General features: G+C 43.6%; 1 protein-coding gene across 1 annotated transcript in view; it reads right to left on the minus strand.

The window, feature by feature from the left end:
* The window catches only part of IGF2R (insulin-like growth factor 2 receptor), a 56,818-nt gene extending 39,756 nt beyond the window's left edge, over positions 1 to 17,062 (minus strand). The window contains exons 1-6 of the mRNA XM_010158416.1: positions 16,989 to 17,062; positions 9,902 to 10,035; positions 4,419 to 4,543; positions 2,636 to 2,734; positions 2,114 to 2,243; positions 877 to 997 (exon numbers count right to left, since the gene is read on the minus strand). Coding sequence (XP_010156718.1) covers positions 877 to 997; positions 2,114 to 2,243; positions 2,636 to 2,734; positions 4,419 to 4,543; positions 9,902 to 10,035; positions 16,989 to 17,062 — 683 coding nt within the window. The remainder of the gene's footprint in view (positions 1 to 876; positions 998 to 2,113; positions 2,244 to 2,635; positions 2,735 to 4,418; positions 4,544 to 9,901; positions 10,036 to 16,988) is intronic.
* Positions 17,063 to 17,508: the final 446 nt, after the last annotated feature.

The following is a 17,508-nucleotide window of genomic DNA, read 5'->3' on the forward strand; positions in this document are numbered from 1 at the left end:
AAGGACTAAACTTTGTCTGTAAACAAAAAGAATACCCACAACCCTGTCACTGAAATAACCCTGTTACCCTGGTGTATTCTGCTTGTTTTCTTCAGCTTGCATTTGAGACTGAAAGAGTGCTTCAGAAGTCAGAGGATACTACTGACCCTGCAGACAAGGTAAGAAGGCTGAGATAACCTGAAGCTCAGAAAGACCAGCATGTTAAGTAAGTCCCATGAGCCATATCGGGTTATTTGGGTGGTTTTGGTTTTTTTGGTCATTGTTTCTAGTTTGTTTGCTTTCAAGCTGCACTTCTAGCACAAAAGACAGCAAAGAGAACACAGGCAGCATCAAGAAAACAGTTTCTCATAGTCCCAGCCCTGCTACCACAGACAACAATAAGCCTAGCATTGCTATTAAGAACTCATCATGAGTTCTATTAAGAACTCATCAACGCAAAAATACAGAAGGGGAACATCCATCAACTTTTAAAATACGTCTGAGCAGCAGAGTGAGACAAAAAGAGTGCGTAAACCCATAGACAGCCAAGTGCATTTACCCTGTGGGCCCTCAGACAGTAGGAAGATGGGATCAAATCTCACTCTTCTGCTTGTGGGCAGAAACCAGCGATCGTCCCTCATTTCTGAGTGTTTTGCAATTCTGTAAAAAGGAGTCTTTTGCAATGAAGAAGAAAATTTGATCTGTTCAGGCATCTTGTTGTATTGCCTTAAAGACTCTGTCCTGCTGGTATTTGAACGATTTTTTTCTGCCAATGCTTCAAAATTGAAGTGGTATTGATGTTAAGTTTTAGAAGACTCACCTGTTACCAAGACTGCTTTTTTCAACCCAGGTGGACTGAGAAGCAGTCACAGAAGTGTCACCACAAAAATTACGTACCTGTCTTTGTCACGAAGTTTCAGCTGTTCCAGTGGACGGCCAACATCATACGCCCGACCTTCATGTAACAAGCAAGCAGCACTGCCAGCAGGGCAGTTCCTGGTCTCCTCACTTGAACTCCCTGTTATAGAACACAGAAAACAGAATTCAGGACTCTGTTTCTAAGCCCTGCTCTACCCAAAGTATCTTGCCATTTTATCTTTGGGCACTTACCATTCATTGCTTTACCCTTTTTTTTTTTAAAAAAAAAAAAAACACCACACTTTAAAATGGGTTACATTAAAACATGAAACTGGCAAGACAAAACCTGAAGTGCTTGCGATACACAGGGGGAAGTTCATGCTGCCCTGTTTTTCGGGCAGCAAATTCATCCTTCCTGATGAAGTAGCTGCAGCGAGTTTACAGTTGCTAGTACAGCTGCTGGCTTTGAGAACTTTTCTAGTAGTGTGCCAAGTATTGCCCACCACCACCAAAATTATATCAAGTAATGGGTAACCTCTCCTCACAAGGAAGATTTTTACCCTCCTTTGTTTCTTACAAACCAGCTTATTCAAAGCTGTCAGCAAAAAGTTTCAGACCTATGGGATTTTTAAAATAATAACCTGCCACCAAAACCAGAAGTATTCAACTCTTAACAGGGGCACAAAATATGTATTTAACTGCAGAAAAAAAACCCAACAACACAGAGGGAGTATACAGCTAAACTAGCCTTTTCAACAAGTTTGTGATGAGTGATTTTGCTGGTTTAATTCCTTATAAATATAGCTCCCAACTGACATGAAAGTGCTAGCTATGCACCATTACTTACCAAACCACCTAAAAACTATTTTAGATGCAACTCAGGACGTACATCTGGAACTAAGCAACAGCCTGAACTGGAACCCAAAGTAATAAATTCAGAACACGAAGTGCTATGAACCACCTCAATCCTATCTGGCAGCAAACAGAAGCAGCTACAAGACAAGCTGAGCTCTTCCACTCAGTCTCATTTAAGTCAACTTTTCTAACAGTACCTGCCCATCCAGAAGGGGCATATCTCTCAACACCTCAAAAGTTGGAGAGTGAGACTTGGCTTCACAGAAAGCAGCCTTCCAATCATCAAAAGTAGCTTGTAACAACAGGGCAACTCCTAATACACTCATCTCTGGTCACAGGACAGCCTCAAATGAGGCACTGGAGAACCACCACACTACTAGAAACTTATACACCACCAGGTAACACACACAAGTGTTCACACCTAAGTCCCTGCAGATGTTTATGAACAAGGAATCATCATCAGAATCATCCACCAAGTAATGTCCTGAAACTTGGATGAGAGGATTCAAGTCATGTTTCTTCAAATCTTCATCAAACACATAGCAAGGCACCTAGAACAACAAAAAGTTACATGCAATCCATGCTACGCAGGTAGGGAGACTTTATCAACAGGCATCTATAAAACCAAGTTAATAGATGGAAAAGGTTTTTACTTCTGGAAGCTCAAATACTTAAAGCTATACATGCTGACTAAAACAGGGCATCAAGAGTTAGACTGTTCTGCTCTAGCTTTTAGGAGACTTACTATAAACAACCATCCAGATGACAAAAAGGGTTGAAGAATTATTTAAAATTCTCAGCTCCACCCACTTCCAACAGATGCTTTGAGTATGAAAGTTAGGTCTGTGGAGGTTGTTGGGATTCATTTAGGGTAGGAGCAGGTGGTTAAAGTAGAAGTGTCAGATGTGTGAACAGTAATCTCTGCATGAATAGTACATAATACCTCTTTCACAGGTTTAAACAAGTCTTTCTTGCAAGCCACAAAGGTCCTCCATTCAAAGTAGTGCACACACTCTGTTGCTGTTACAAATTCAGGGGTACCCTATTTAAAGGAGAAAAAAAATAATTCTTTGAAAAAACAGACTTCAGTTTTATTTTACATTTGTAGACAGCAAAAAGTTCATTCAAGAAATGAAGAAATACAGAATACAGCATGTCACAGAGCAGGGGCATACAGTTTCTCAATTGCATGTGTTAACAGCAAGTTTGCTATTTAACAGCTTTGTTGGTAAACTCAGGAGGATGCAGGGTGCCAAATCCCTCTCAGTCTGCACATGCACCAATTCTCAAATAAAAGTGAGTGTCCTAATATGCAGTAATTGTAGCACATCTTTTGGAAGTGCTCACTATGCCAACTGATACTGGGAAAAGCACCAACCACATCTAGTTACTAGAAAGGAAGACACCAGTACAAGAGCATATAAACAAATGAACAGCAAGGCAGTGCACAGCTTACCAGTTCCCTGCCTCTTCTCCTACAAAGAGGGCTGACGAGCAATCTCTTCTGCTACACAGAAAGGATACCTCTGATCTCAGCTACTTCCTTTTATACGTTCATGTTATATATGTGTGTGTTTTGAGATGGGGGTTCTACCATGGTTCAGCACTGATGCTCAATCTGAATGTCTCCACTTGGAGGAAGACAATCAGATTTTTCCATTCTCCCTCAGCTAAAAGCACTTGAGCATATTTAAAACAGATTCCCTCCCCATTAAACCCTGCCATAAAAGCGTTGGAAACAAGTTGTTCCAGGCACTATTACAAAATCCTTTTACACTAGGTCACGTGAAGAATAGGTGTTAAAACTATGCAAACTAGAAGAAGTTTGGAGATCATTACGATCTGGAGTTACAGCTGGAGCTGAGTAATAATTTTTAATTTAGTTTAAAGAATCATCTGCTGAAACAGAACAGGAAGCATTTAAAACTGTGCTGCAGATTGGGCACTTTGAATTGGCTAGACTTCCAAGAGGGGGTGTGCAACAGCATCATCAGTGCCAACAGCAGCACTAATCTGTGTGTCAGAGATGAGTACTTATATGTCAACTGATTGCAGACTGTACAGGATACCAAGCTGTGGTATCAGTTAAGTGTGCGGAAGGTGCAACTCCAAAAGCATGTGGAGGTGCACTGCAGACACACATGCCCCGAGGAACTTTTTGGGGATCTCTACTCACACTTTATGCAGATCCTGAGAAACAACTACTGCCTCAGAAGCCCAGCTGGATGCATTGACACCCTTAGTTCAACTCTGTGCAGACAGAACCTCACGCTTGCTGTTGTCAGCTACGCTGACCCATAACAGAGGTCAGCCATTTTCTTCAATGCTGTTCTTTCTATTCAACAGCCATGCCAGGTCCACAGCTTGGGCACAGCCAGCACTTAAAACAATAGCTCTCATTGTTACAACACCCAGCATACTGTTGACTCTTTCCTCCATATTACATTATTAAAACACTGCAGTGCAATCCCTGTAAAAACAGTGAAGACCCGAAGAGCCCATGATCAGAGATAAAGTGCAAATCCACAGTGATTTTCTACTGGGACTTAATTTTGAAACCCAGAGTAGATAATGACCTTAATTTGGTACTAAAGCATAACTGGCTCTTCCTTAAGCTATGAAGCTCAATAATTAGTACATCCATGGTTACAGCAAGTTTCCTTAAAAAGCAAGTTAGAAGTACTTGCCATTTTCATTGAAGATAAGAACATGTGATTTAGGCTTACCAGTGTTTTCCCACACAGGAAGTTAATGTTGCTTTGAATTCGGTGCTGACTGCCTTGCTGCGTGCAGTTATGCGTAGAGTTGAATTCCCAAAGATTTTTTGAAACTTTTTGCGCACTTAATTCACCTAGGGTGTAAAAAAAAAAAAACCACAAAACAAAACACCAAACAGCATGCGGTTATCATAACACAGTGCATTCACAGAAGCTCAACAGATGGGGTCTAATTTCAAGCTCTGAGAGGCACAAGACACATCAGTCCAATTGAAGAGAGTCTTCCAACACAGTACAACTTAAGACTGTCCTTACAGTTCTACATCAAATTTAAGATAGTGTTTGATATCTCTGATCACACTCCTACTTTTTCCAAAGGTTTTTAGCAAGCACTTTGAATGTTCAGAAGCCCAACAGCAGGCTCCACTACAACCCAGTCACTGCCTTAGAAACAAGGGACTCCATCAGAAAACTTACCAACTAATTTCAAGAACCACAATTCACTCCTTTCTCCCACCAGCTTCTATTTAACAGCTTTTTTTTTATGCTAATAGTGTGAGCACAGTATGAAAGAGTCTATCACATATTTAGGTTTGGGTTGGAAGGGACCTTAAAGATCACCCAGTTCCAACCCCCCTGCCATGGGCAGGGACACCTTCCACTAGACCAGGTTGCTCAAAGCCTCATCCAGCCTGGCCTTGAACACTTCCAGGGATGGGGCATCCACCCAGTGCTTCACCACCCTCTCCGGCAAGAACTTCTTCCTGATATCCAATCTAAATCTGTCCTCTACAAGGGCCATTGCCCCTTGTCCTGTCACTACAGGCCCTTGTAAAAAGTCCCCCCCAAGTTCCTTGTAGGCCCCTTCAGGTACTGGAAGGCTGCAATAAGGGCTCCCCGGAGCCTTCTCTTCTCCAGGCTGAACAAGCCCAACTCTCTCAGCCTGTCCCCATAGCAGAGGGGCTCCAGCCCTCTGAGCATCTTCGTGGCCTCCTCTGGATTCACTTGAACCGGCCAATATCTTTCTGATGTTGGGGGCCCCAGAGCTGGACACAGTACTGCAGGTGGGGGCTCACCAGAGCAGAGTACAGGGGCAGAATCACCTCCCTCGACCTGCTGGCCACACTTCTCCTGATACAGCCCAGGATACGGTTGGCTTTCTGGGCTGCCAGCGCACACTGCCAGCTCTAGTCTCCTAAGTCTACTTAACGAAGAGCCCACTGGTGAGTGGTCACAGCCACTGCACTGGCATTACCCACAGACAAACCCAACACAGATCCACTGCCTCAGTGAACATCCCCTTGCGGCCCCCCATCCCCTTTCGCACAGCTTGGATGCTGCATGAAGGCTGAGGTCAGTGCTGCATCACTGTGTGTCCCTCTCTTCCTCAGCACCCGGCACACAGGGACAAGGTGAAGCACATCTCAAGTCATGATAATAAGCACCAGCTCAGGCCATTGAAATATTCCTGCTCAAAGCTATTTTGCTTAGCATTAAGCACCAAGCCCTTTTAGATCTAGCATGGCAATTCCTACCTACCAAAAACAGACAGGGTGATTTTAATTCTGCAAAAAGTCTGGGGTGAATGATAGAGAATGCGACAAAATTCAAGTATTGACCAGCTTCCCCCTTTCCATTTGTGTTAATGTTTACACTAGGGAGAAATCAAGTCAAATCTGTAATCACCGCAGACGGCAGCTTTGCACCTAGGTCACATGTTGTTCCAGCTGAAGCGCACCCTCGCTGGAACTTTGCCCAACCTGTTATCTCCTCACTCAAGGCAAGCAGAACTACACTACACCCAAGTAATACAGTCTTGAGTGCAAAAGGAGCAGAAGTGAGCTGGGCAGGAAGAGGGAATAAGAACCTCCAAAATACAGTCCAGGCAACATTCTACAGAAACACCATTTCAGTCACCCATACACACCACAGGCTGTTATCAGCTGACAGCACTCCTCCTAGTGATGGGCACTGCTTGACATCACCCCAAAAGGTAACCCAGCACTATTTTTTAATCCTGTCCTGCAAGGGAACTGGGAAAAGTTCCATTTGTGACTGTTTCTGATGATCACCTGTATTACAGACTGTTCAATAACCTCAGGGGAAGGCAAGAGTGGAGACATGCCAGCCCAGAAGAACAACAGCGCAGACTAAACCTGTACATACACGCATGTGCACAGGCTGAGAACCTGCAACAGCAGAGCACGTTACCACCACTGCAGTTCAGTGCCACCTTCCAGGCACACGGATTCTCAGTGGTTCGTGCCTTTTATATTTCCCAGCACTCTTGTTACAAAAAGGCTATCTTCAAGATTTAAGACTTCAGCACTGATGCTGACAAAGGTGCCACACAGCCCTTTTAAACCCAACAGCTACATACTACTCTGAGGGCAAGATTTCCACTCCTCACATCATTGCTTAGAAGGTGCTGGTAAAGCATCCTCTCTTCTTCCCTAGATCAGCAGAAAGAAGCCAACACAACTTTCTAGTCAAAAGAGCCACATGTAGTGCACAGATGACTAACCCTCTTTGGTTAGAAGGGTACACTTTTCAGCCCCAGCTTTGCAGGGAACTTAACAGCAGCACCACCTGAGGACTTACATCAACAGTCTGTAAGCATTAGTTTTCTCTCAGCTCTGAGAACACTCTACATTGCTCTAAAAGTCACGAGATGCCTCCAATTCTGTCAGTTAAAGTGATATTCAAGAAAAATCAAGTTAAGCCAGTTCATCTTGTTTACTACAGGCCAATATGCACTCTCCTCTCTACTGCATGCTTAAAACTAGCTTGGGAACTTCCTAGAAGTTTTAGGAATAATCTCTTCAGTGGCACATGACTCCTCTCGTCCCTGCTCCCATCCCCTCACACCATCAGCCTCCCACGAGCTTCCCAGAGCACCAGTTCTACAACCACCATTTCCATAACATGAAGCTCTCTTCAACGATCACTCATGTTTCTTCAAGACTTTAGAGATGCATTCCTTCCACAGAGTAACACACTAACATCAGCTAGTACAGCTCACAAAAGTTAGTACCAGGTACTTCATGTTGCACAGTTGTGCTAAATCAGTATCAAAGGCACTGTCCATAACACCTTTTACTCATTAACTCCATCTGTTCAGCTGTTTGGAAGGAGAAAGACAATCAAGGAAAATCAGTTGTCCAGAAGAAGGGAGCATTTAGGTGGCAGCTATCACTGTGTCCAGTCCTTCTACTGCAGGTGGACAAAGCACACATTTCACCACTCCTTTATGTTAATATTTCTGCTTTTAATTTTAGTAGTAGTTCAGCTAAATGACACAGGAGTCACTAGGTGTCACACTATGTTAAATAAGTACCACCATCCTCACTGACATTAAATATCTAAGCATTTCCCTACAATGAACATAGCTGAAGAGCTTTTTCTAGGAGAGACCTATGAGGTTTCAGGACCAACACTGGTACATCACACTGACACACAGTTAACATTAGCCACAAAGCTTTCCTTGGATACAGGAATATTTTTTTTTGACAAACAAGAAGCATGATAGTACATTAGCATGCTCTCAACTCAGTGTGATAGCACTGAAGCTTCAGTTCAACTAGGGGCAGAACGATGAAGCATAGCAGGCATCACTAATAAGCCTCAGGCGTGAACAAGAACAAAAGTTAGACAATTTGACCAATAAAACAAAGAAAATTTCCATGTCCATGTTAGCTGCACTGCCTTGATTCTTGATTTATTGCAGGGTGGTTAAATACATATCTTTCTTAAACAGGATTTGTGGCTTAACCCTTCAGAGTCAGTTCAAAAAAAGCCTCTAAGGACCAAGTTATAACTTGCCAAATCCTTTTCCACTCAGTAGCAGTCAGGCAGTAAGACACTCAAGGTTTGAATACAGCAGAGTATTTGATACTGCTCATGGTCACCCCCCAGCTCTGTTCTCCCTTCCTCTTTCCACAAGAAACACGTAACAAAACCTACACAAGCCACAATTCCCTGGGGAGAACAGGCTTCCTCAACCTGCCACATTCCAATCTCACTCAAAACAGCATGTAAAAACAGATGCTGCTTCCTTTTGTAATCTACAGGCAACTGAAGCCTCAACTGCCTGTGAGTTGAGACCCACGAAAAAAAGAAAAAAAAATTCTTGCTGTACATTTTAGGAATGAAACATATTAACAGCATCAAGTGGTCTACCGAGATGTCATGCCCCTCAAAGTAGAGGATGCTTCTATATGGAATTGCAGTTTGAACTCAGATGCACCTAACCAGTCATGCTAGAAAACTCTGGAGCTTGGATATACAGCACTACCTTAAAAAAAAAAAAACAACACAGCCATGAACTGAGATATACTTTTATTCATGCACACATTGATTTCATAAGCCTGGGTTGCAACACTAGTAGTTTGTTTGAAAAGCACTGATGGACTACAGCCTGAAACCAAAATAGCTCTACAGTTAATGGAGAGGGGTGGGGGGGGAAACGGAGGCTAACTAGCTGCTGTGCATCTATATACAGGTGAGAAGCATCTTCCTCCTCACCATCTTCCAGCAGTTCAAGCTCAAACACTTTTAGTGAAAACTCACTGCTTCTCATAAGAGCTGTCTGTCGATGGAAAGCAAGGCCACAAGCATGTTAGATTCAGACTTCAGATCTGCAGGGCTAAGACTCAGTCTGAAGAGATATTACTCTTCAAAAACCTATTGTTTTATTCTATTAGCACTAACAGTTAACTATCAGAAAACCTCTTCATCAGTATTCACATATTATTGCTTCATTAGCTGAAGCACAGAATCAACCCTAAAAGCGACAAGCATCCACGAAATAAGCACATAAATACTGTTCAGAGCACAAGCTGGTTCTGACTGATGAAACCACGTGCAAGCATGTGCATAGGAATATGCCGGTTTCGTATTCAGATCAGCATGCAGAAGTCCACCACTCCTCAGAACACCAAGGACACCTGAACCACTGAAGCAGCTATCAGATTTGACAAGTAACTGGAAACAGAGGACTACATGTAATTGACTTCCTTTCTGTGTGTAACAACTTAAAGGCAACACCCTTAGCAATACTCCAAGATTGCATTACAGACAGTAACCTGACTCTGAACAAAGAGCTGATGTTACATCAGGCTAGGTTGTGCTTTAGTTTAGAGATGTAACAACTCAAGCTTTACCCTGTGTTCATTACCAAGCTTCAAACAAGATTGTGAACAGTGAATATCCTGCCACAGGTAAAGGCACTTACTCCTACTTGAGACAGACTTGCACAGGTTCACACTAGAGTACAATTAACTAGACAGTAAGTTTCACTGTAGTGTGAAGTGATTATCTGCAATCAGATCATGTTTTCCCAAATCTTCCCAGTCAACTCTACAACAGAATAAAGTTTTATACTGCTCTGAGAAGAAAATTGTCTTTGCTAACACATCAAAATTTGTAATAGTTAAGACCATCCGTCAACATGACTCTGAACTACTTAAGAGGAAGGACGCTTGTTTACTTACCTACAGACAGATAGGACTTCTTACTGATGTCATATGCACAGACTGCAGTTGAACTTCCACACTCTTCAACACCATAACATAAATTTATTTTATAAAGCACACCTCTGTCTGCATCAATTGCTTCCCATGCGTAACTGAAAAGAAAAAAAAGCCTGTCAGTTTGCATTTATATGGTCTGCGCCGCCATCCTCTAGACAACAGTCCCTGAAATAACCAAGTTATAAAGCTAACAGCAACACTAACTCGAGTTTCATATTTGCGTTCTATATTATCAGTAAATACCAGAAATAACTGCTACTGTGTCAGGGCCAAGAACAAAACAGATTTAACTACTTGAGGAACATATATTAGGCGCATTTTCCCCTTTCTCGAACACCCAACCACTCATTCTTCCCCCTCAAGTCTCTGTGAAGGTCGCTCTGACTAGGTATATCGCAGATGGTGAATCTTTTTCCTTGAGAGCCTCATAAACTGCTCAAACATCTTTGGCAGGCTGCAAACTACTGCATTTCATCAACACTCAGTAACAGTGGCTGAAGTGCTAAGTCTAAGTGTAACAGAACAGCCAGCCACACCCTGCCTGACAGCAACAGAGCCACCTACCTTCAGGGTCAAAATTGCGGTTGAGATTCTCCCAGCCTTCAGACTGAAAGATGCTAACAATGCTTATTAGGGCCTATCTGCACCTTTATGCATTTTTTATACACACACACATATATATATATATTGAAAAGACAGTTTCTGGGGGGTGATGCCAGCAGCTGGAAAGGAAGCAGAGCTATCCCCCAGAGACTCAGGGAAAGGCCACTCTAGCTAACTACAGCCATATCAGAGAAGTCAGCTCTCTGAAAATCAATAAAGGAACACGAAGCTCTGGTTAAATATAATAGGGAATAATTCAGAGAAACAGAAGGAAAAATTTAAATGTAGTTTGGAGGCAGAGCAAGGATTCATTCCCCACAGCAAGCATCAAGTGTACAGGGGGATGTGGTCAGCCGCGTGACACAGCAATATCCAGCTTTGAGCCAGGCCCACGTCAGCTAGTTTGGAGTCAGGAGCTCTTCAGGCAGCCTGACTTACTAGCAGGGTGCTGTGGCCAAACTCTGTTAAAAATGCACAGGTCAGTAAACATTTGCCATCAGCTTGGCTCAGCTACACCTCTTCTGGCACTGTCAGCAGCCTGCATCTTCTGGACAGTGTTGATTGTTGCAACGCAAGAGATTCCTCAGCTCCCCTTCTATCCCAAGCGGAAACTTCAGTAGGATTTAATACAGGGCCATCACATCAGAAAAGTGAGGACAATACAGTGACTTATTGGGTATTCCTATTATTAACAACTCACACAGGGTTTAATGCATCTATCTGACCCATAGAAGCGTTTTTCTTAATCTACAGCTTAGTACCAAATCCAGTGAGGGAGCTCAACTCCCAGTTCTCACCTACCAAGAGGTTAGAAGTTGACCAGAAGTTTCACCCATGAGGTTCGTTTGCCATCACCTCTAGCTTATAGGAGCTGCATTGTCTGACATTATCATACGCCAGAACCCCCCAGGGAGGAGAAGCCATTCTTGTTCCACTGTGAAGCCCAGTCCTTGGGTGAGGAAGGGACAACAGCAGTTCAGCTGCTTTACTCTAGATTTTGACTCCTCTGAGAACTCTCAAATCCTACCTCTAATCAAAGAGCCAGCAGTAAGATACCACATACTTTTCTATTTAATTACTGACTACAGGGTTCTTGGGCTCCCTGTACTACAGCAGCCATATTAATTTCAGTCTGCTAACGGCTGGAATAAGTTAAGGACAACTACAAGGGAGTTGTGGGGGTTTTTTCCCCCCACGTGGAGAAAAGATAAAATCTTTATATTCTAATTATATTGGGATATAAAGGCTCAAATATAATAATACAAGGCTTACAAAATAACTTACCAGGTACTGAGTCATACCCAAAACACCAATAAAATTACTTTTTATCACATTCAAGGACTGTGTCTCAATCCTAGACAAATACCTGCCATTATTCTTTCCTCAAAAGCAGGCAGAGGTGACATTTTACAATCACACTGATGAGTGCTCTGAGCTAGTTTCTTGCATTTCTGAAGTGGATAAAGACAACCCCGATGCTGGATGATGATGAGAATTAAGCTACACTACAGAATAACCCAAGTTCAGCAATGGAAGAAAGCTTGACAACACACACAAAAGTAAGTTAGCAGAACTTGACTCTACCTTCAGTGCCTATGAGAACAGCAAGAGATTAGGACTAAAGCTGGTTTTACATGCAGGAGAAAATGCATTTCAATCAAAATACAATTCACAATGAAGTCCCAGAAAGTCAGCATTTCACTGAAAAATTCCCAAGGGCTCCAGTACTTTTTTCTTGACTGGTTCTGAAAGACGACAGAAAGCTAATATATAATACTAAAGCACGAAGGGTTTTTTTGATCAAACTAGTGTGTTCTTCAGCATGTTTTTTTGGGGGGTTATATTTTAGAGAGCTCACAAGTTAAAAGCTGTTTGTGAATCAAATGAAAATCTAAGTCCTTCACACAACAGAATTATCACTGGATGAGAGATTAAAGGTTTTGCTTTCCTAGTTTCATGTTATGAAACAGAGGAACTCAACATCTACAAGTCAGTTCACCCACATGCCAGAAGCAAAAGACAAACAAGATGAGCAGCTTACAGACCAGAAGCAAAGCAGCCACTGAAGCCAGACCTTCTCTCTGCCCTCTCACAGGGGCCCAGACAGGGAAGGCTGAGGAATCCTTCAAAACAGTCCACAGAAAGGAATAAGAAATCCCACATTTAATCATGTTCCAAACCACACCTTCAGTGCACACAAAAAAATGAAAATACACTGCAGTTTCAGAGTAATATTACTTCAAAGGAAGTTCAAGGGACATTTTTATTTTAATGGGTGGGAAGGACAGGGCAGGATTTATTCACTGGGAGTAACAACTGGATGTAGCCTAAGCTGCTGTTCTGATCAGAGACATGCAAAGTACACTTTCACAGTAAAAGCAGAAATTATTTCTCTCACAAGACTGCTGGCATTAAATCAGTGCCTGGGAATAGTTTCAAGTTGCATGTGCTCTACTTTCCAGTCAGATACAAGCTGGCCTGGCTGCTGCATCCCGTAATGGAAACAATCTGTTGGCAGTCACATCGCTCATCCTGACCATGGCTGAGCCACGCGGACCGACTTGCTCCAGCTGCTCGGCGCTCACCTCCACCAGCAGCAATGCCTCACGTAATTACCCCCCTCGCCAGGGCCAGGCAACATTACCCTGTTGGAAGGGCTTAAGCCACCCCAGATTCAATGCAGTTGAGCAAGCTTAGGGAGCTGTTATACCAACAGCTTTAAAAGCAACTGTCTTCATGATGGGGTGGGGTGTGATGCACCCTCTGTCCAGGGGGCTCCATGCAGCTGTGCCTCACAGGTGACACCATTCAAGCAGCCATTTCTGGTGCAGCTCAACATCTGGGCTCATAGAATCTGCCTTGATTAAAACCGTCAAACAGTTATTTTTGCTGAAGTCACACAACACTATGCCCGTTTCCACAGTTGGAGGCCTGAAACACACACCCACGTCAACCCCTCAAGGGCAGGCTCTCCTCCTCCCCTGCGTCTTGCTGACCCCAGCACCCGACACAAGCTGCACCCACGGACTGCCCTCTCTCAAAATTAACTCAGCAAAAACAACAGGTGCCTGAGCATGTGTGTGCAGGGGGGACTGAGCCTGGCCAGTTCCCAGTCTGGCTCGCAGTGGCTTCTGGCCCTGCACCAGCAGCAGGAGGGAGGGAGGCAGGCAGGATCCCCGCTGGAGGCAGCACCAACCCCAGCAGTTGTTGAAAGCAGCTGTGCAAGCAAGGACCAAACAAGTTACTGGGAATAACCTTGCCTGCAGGTCAGCCTTTCCAGCTACCTAGCTTTCAGACAGTGAAGCGACAGCATGACAAAGAAAATTAAACTACTTTTCAGCAAGTTGTAAGGTCAATACAGGTCTGCATTTTTTTGACAAAGGAAAGCAGCAATTCCTGGAAAAAAGGAAAAAGCCAGCCTAGTTTGCTTTGTGAATCAGTAGCTCAGGCACTGGAGCAATCGGCACCTTGTCTAACGGCTGTCACAGCACGTGTGTCCCCACAACAGAGGCACTTTGAGGTCTGAGCACTAGTGAACCACTTCAAATGCAACAGAGCGCCAGAAAAACTACCACTACCGTTCCCATAACTATGCAAGTTCCTGGTTCTCAAACTCTTACCAAAAGGATGACGGCTAGGAAGAGGAGTACACCCAGCTCCAAACAGCTGTAAAGCACAGTTACAGACACATGCGTTGGCTCTCGAGGAATGCACTGAAGTGACTCATTTTGCTGAAAAGGTGTTACACAGATGACCCCGCTAACACAAGGCAACCTACAACCACAGAGCTGGGAAGCGGATCTGTATACAATTATACATGGACACAATTTTGTGCCCACCAGCTCCTCAGCTATCAGAACACTGAAGAGATTAAACTAGTACCTGAAGCTCTTCATAGAATCACAGAATGGTTGGCGTTGGAAGGGGCCTTAAAGACCATCCAGTTCCAACCCCCCTGCCATGGGCAGGGACACCTTCCACTAGACCAGGTTGCTCAAAGCCTCATCCAGCCTGGCCTTGAACACTTCCAGGGATGGGGCATCCACAGCTTCTCTGGGCAACCTGTTCCTGTGCTTCACCACCCCCTCTGTGAGGAACTTTCTCCTGATATCTAATCTAAATTTACCTCCTTTCAAATTAATCCTGTTGCCCCTTGTCCTGTCACTACAAGACCTTGTAAAAAGTCCCCCCCCAGCTTCCTTGTAGCCCCTTCAGGGACTGGAAGGCTGCAATAAGGTCTCCCCGAAGCCTTCTCTTCTCCAGGCTGAACAAGCCCAACTCTCTCAGCCTGTCCCCACAGCAGAGGTGCTCCAGCCCTCTGAGCATCTTCGTGGCCTCCTCTGGACTCGCTCCAACTGGTCTACATCCTTCTGATGTTGAGGGCTCCACAGCTGGACGCAGCACTCCAGGTGAGGTCTGACGAAAGCGGAGTAGAGGGGGAGAATCACCTCCCTCGACCTCCTGGCCATGCTTCTCTGGATCAGGTTCAGCCAGCTCAATCACAGGTAGACAAGCTCAGGAACAATTTTGAAGATGACCACTTCAAATTTGAAGCTAGCAGCTCAGATCCACTACAAAAATCACTATTACTCCACAGAAATCACTATTAGATGTGGCTAACTTTTTAGCACAAATACGTATGGCAAAGAAACTTCTGTGTCAAAGCAAGTTCTTCTTATAGAAAATAAGAGCTTGAATGACACAAGGTACAGAGCTATCACTATGCTTCAAAAGCTTACTAATATACCCCTACTCATGCCTGGCTCTGCTCTAGCTTACCTGTCACCTTTTCCAACCATCAAGCACACTGCATGTCTTCAGGCAAGTTTTTTTGCACGCACATCGCGTAACAGCCTTACAGTTATGCCACAAGCTGTTCAGCTTTCTCCACCTGAAAGACATTCGTTCTTTCACACTGCACTCTAAACCACATCTACTACATCCTTTCACAGAACACTTAAGAAAAGGGATAGCAATTTGAAGTTCCAAGTACGCAAGAGCTTTAGAAAGCTTATGTGCTGAGAAATCAAACACCATTATAATGACAGCTTCCCAGGTATGTGAAGCAACCGTGTATATATGCAAATCAGTCCAGTAATGACTTATTTATGAAATCTCCCAGTTAAATGTGTCAAAGCACTCAGGTTCACCTAAAGGTCACCTCTCTGTATGTAGCACATGCTTCTTCATGGAAGCTAAGCTGAATGCTAAAAGCCAGGGTTTCCAGCTACACACGAGGACAGTTGTGGTTTCACAACAATGGCTGAAGAGACAACGTTTGAACAAACAGAACTCTAGATACAGTCAACTGTAGGAGTTGCGTTATTAAAAACTACATTAAATGTAAAGTAGACTTGACTTACAACCCCAAAATCAGAAATCCTGCAATCCTGTGATGTGCAGCAGTTTGAGTTTTCCTTCCACTCAGGTGTGTAAAAGTTATAGAAGTTATGCACCTACCCTTGCAGAGGAGACAAAAAACATTCCCTGTCATCAAACCACCTGTCATCCAGGGTAGATTACCATGCAAAACACCTCGCAGATGAAGGAGTTTGAATTTGCTGTTCTACCATCTCACTTGAAACATTTCCTGCAACTTTTCTGGAGGGGAAGGGAAGTTTTACAGTAACTGCCTCAATGTTATACGGAAGGTGAACCCAAACTGTCAAGCTTTCTTTGTTTTTAAAGAACAGTTCATAAAATTAACTCCAGAATTTGTTTCTCCTGTGTTGCCACATGAAGTATGTAAGGGGAAGGAAAAACATGGAAGGAGACCAAACTCACTAGTAACTTCCTCTATCCAACCAGTTCCCTGTGTTTTTTTCCCAGGTGCTCATACTGCAGCAATCCCGGAGACACCTCTACACAGAAGATAAAAAGAATTCCAGCTGCAAGTCACACGACAGCACCGTCAGCTGTCAGAGCACACAAGAGTGAAGAAGAAAGCATGATGAAACCAGTCGCTACAAGCCACACCATTTGACAGTTTCAGAGAATGAAAGCTTTTCTTCTTTCCCTGGGTTGCCCAAGCATACCAGCAGTAAGGCTACACAAGCAATGAAACCACTAACTCAAGCTGAAGTAGCCCTATGCTGCAGTTCTTGCACAAAACAGTTTGACACCTTTCCTCCTCCCTGTAAGACAGCTTTCCTAACTTGGTATTGCTCTCTTCTTATTTAAAGGACAGTCCGTCCCTCTTCTAATTCCCAACATTTTGCTTCCTTGCCCACCTTCTAACATTCACAGGTCAGACACAGAGGCAGCTGCAGCTTCACCAACCCTATTATACCACACAAAAGTCAGGATACTGTTTTCTCAACAGCTGTAAAACAAATCAGAACCTTGTCTTAAGGCAGTGCAAAAAATAGGTTGGTCAGGGACTTGTCCTGCATAACCACATCGCATCTTTTGTCTGAGACATCAGCCAGTGGCATGTTTATCTTACCTAACTACATCATCCCTCACTTGGCAGCTTTTCCTCAATTCTGCCTGAGATGACACTCCACCACCAAGCTCCATGGGGTCTTCTCACCCGTCAGACTGCAAGTTCTTGGTTTTTTGCCTCTACCCATTCTAGATTACTAGGCATAAACCCCTTCAAAGCAGTTTTTCCCACCATGGCACAACAGCAAGCGCAAGTTTTTGAAGCAGTGCATCTTCCTTAAAAGGAAAACTGTCTATTGTGCTATCTATTCACAATTTATTTTTCACTTACCAGTAACAAGAGGAAACTAGCTTAAGTAATTTACATCCAAAAAGAGATTGCACGTCTCTCAATTGCACCTTCAAATACTCCTCTAGTCACAGACATGCAACAAAACCAAGACAGACATTGATAGGACTTACCACACCATTCTCAAAATAGCAACTGCTTGAGAATCAAGTCATTCAGGGTAGGGTTTTGGGGTTTTTTTGTTTTGTTTTGTTTAATAAAATCATTAGAGCCAGAGAGGTTAAATCCCTTC

Source organism: Eurypyga helias, unplaced genomic scaffold (genome assembly GCF_000690775.1).
Source record: "Eurypyga helias isolate BGI_N326 unplaced genomic scaffold, ASM69077v1 scaffold16379, whole genome shotgun sequence".
Classification (NCBI taxonomy): domain Eukaryota; kingdom Metazoa; phylum Chordata; class Aves; order Eurypygiformes; family Eurypygidae; genus Eurypyga; species Eurypyga helias.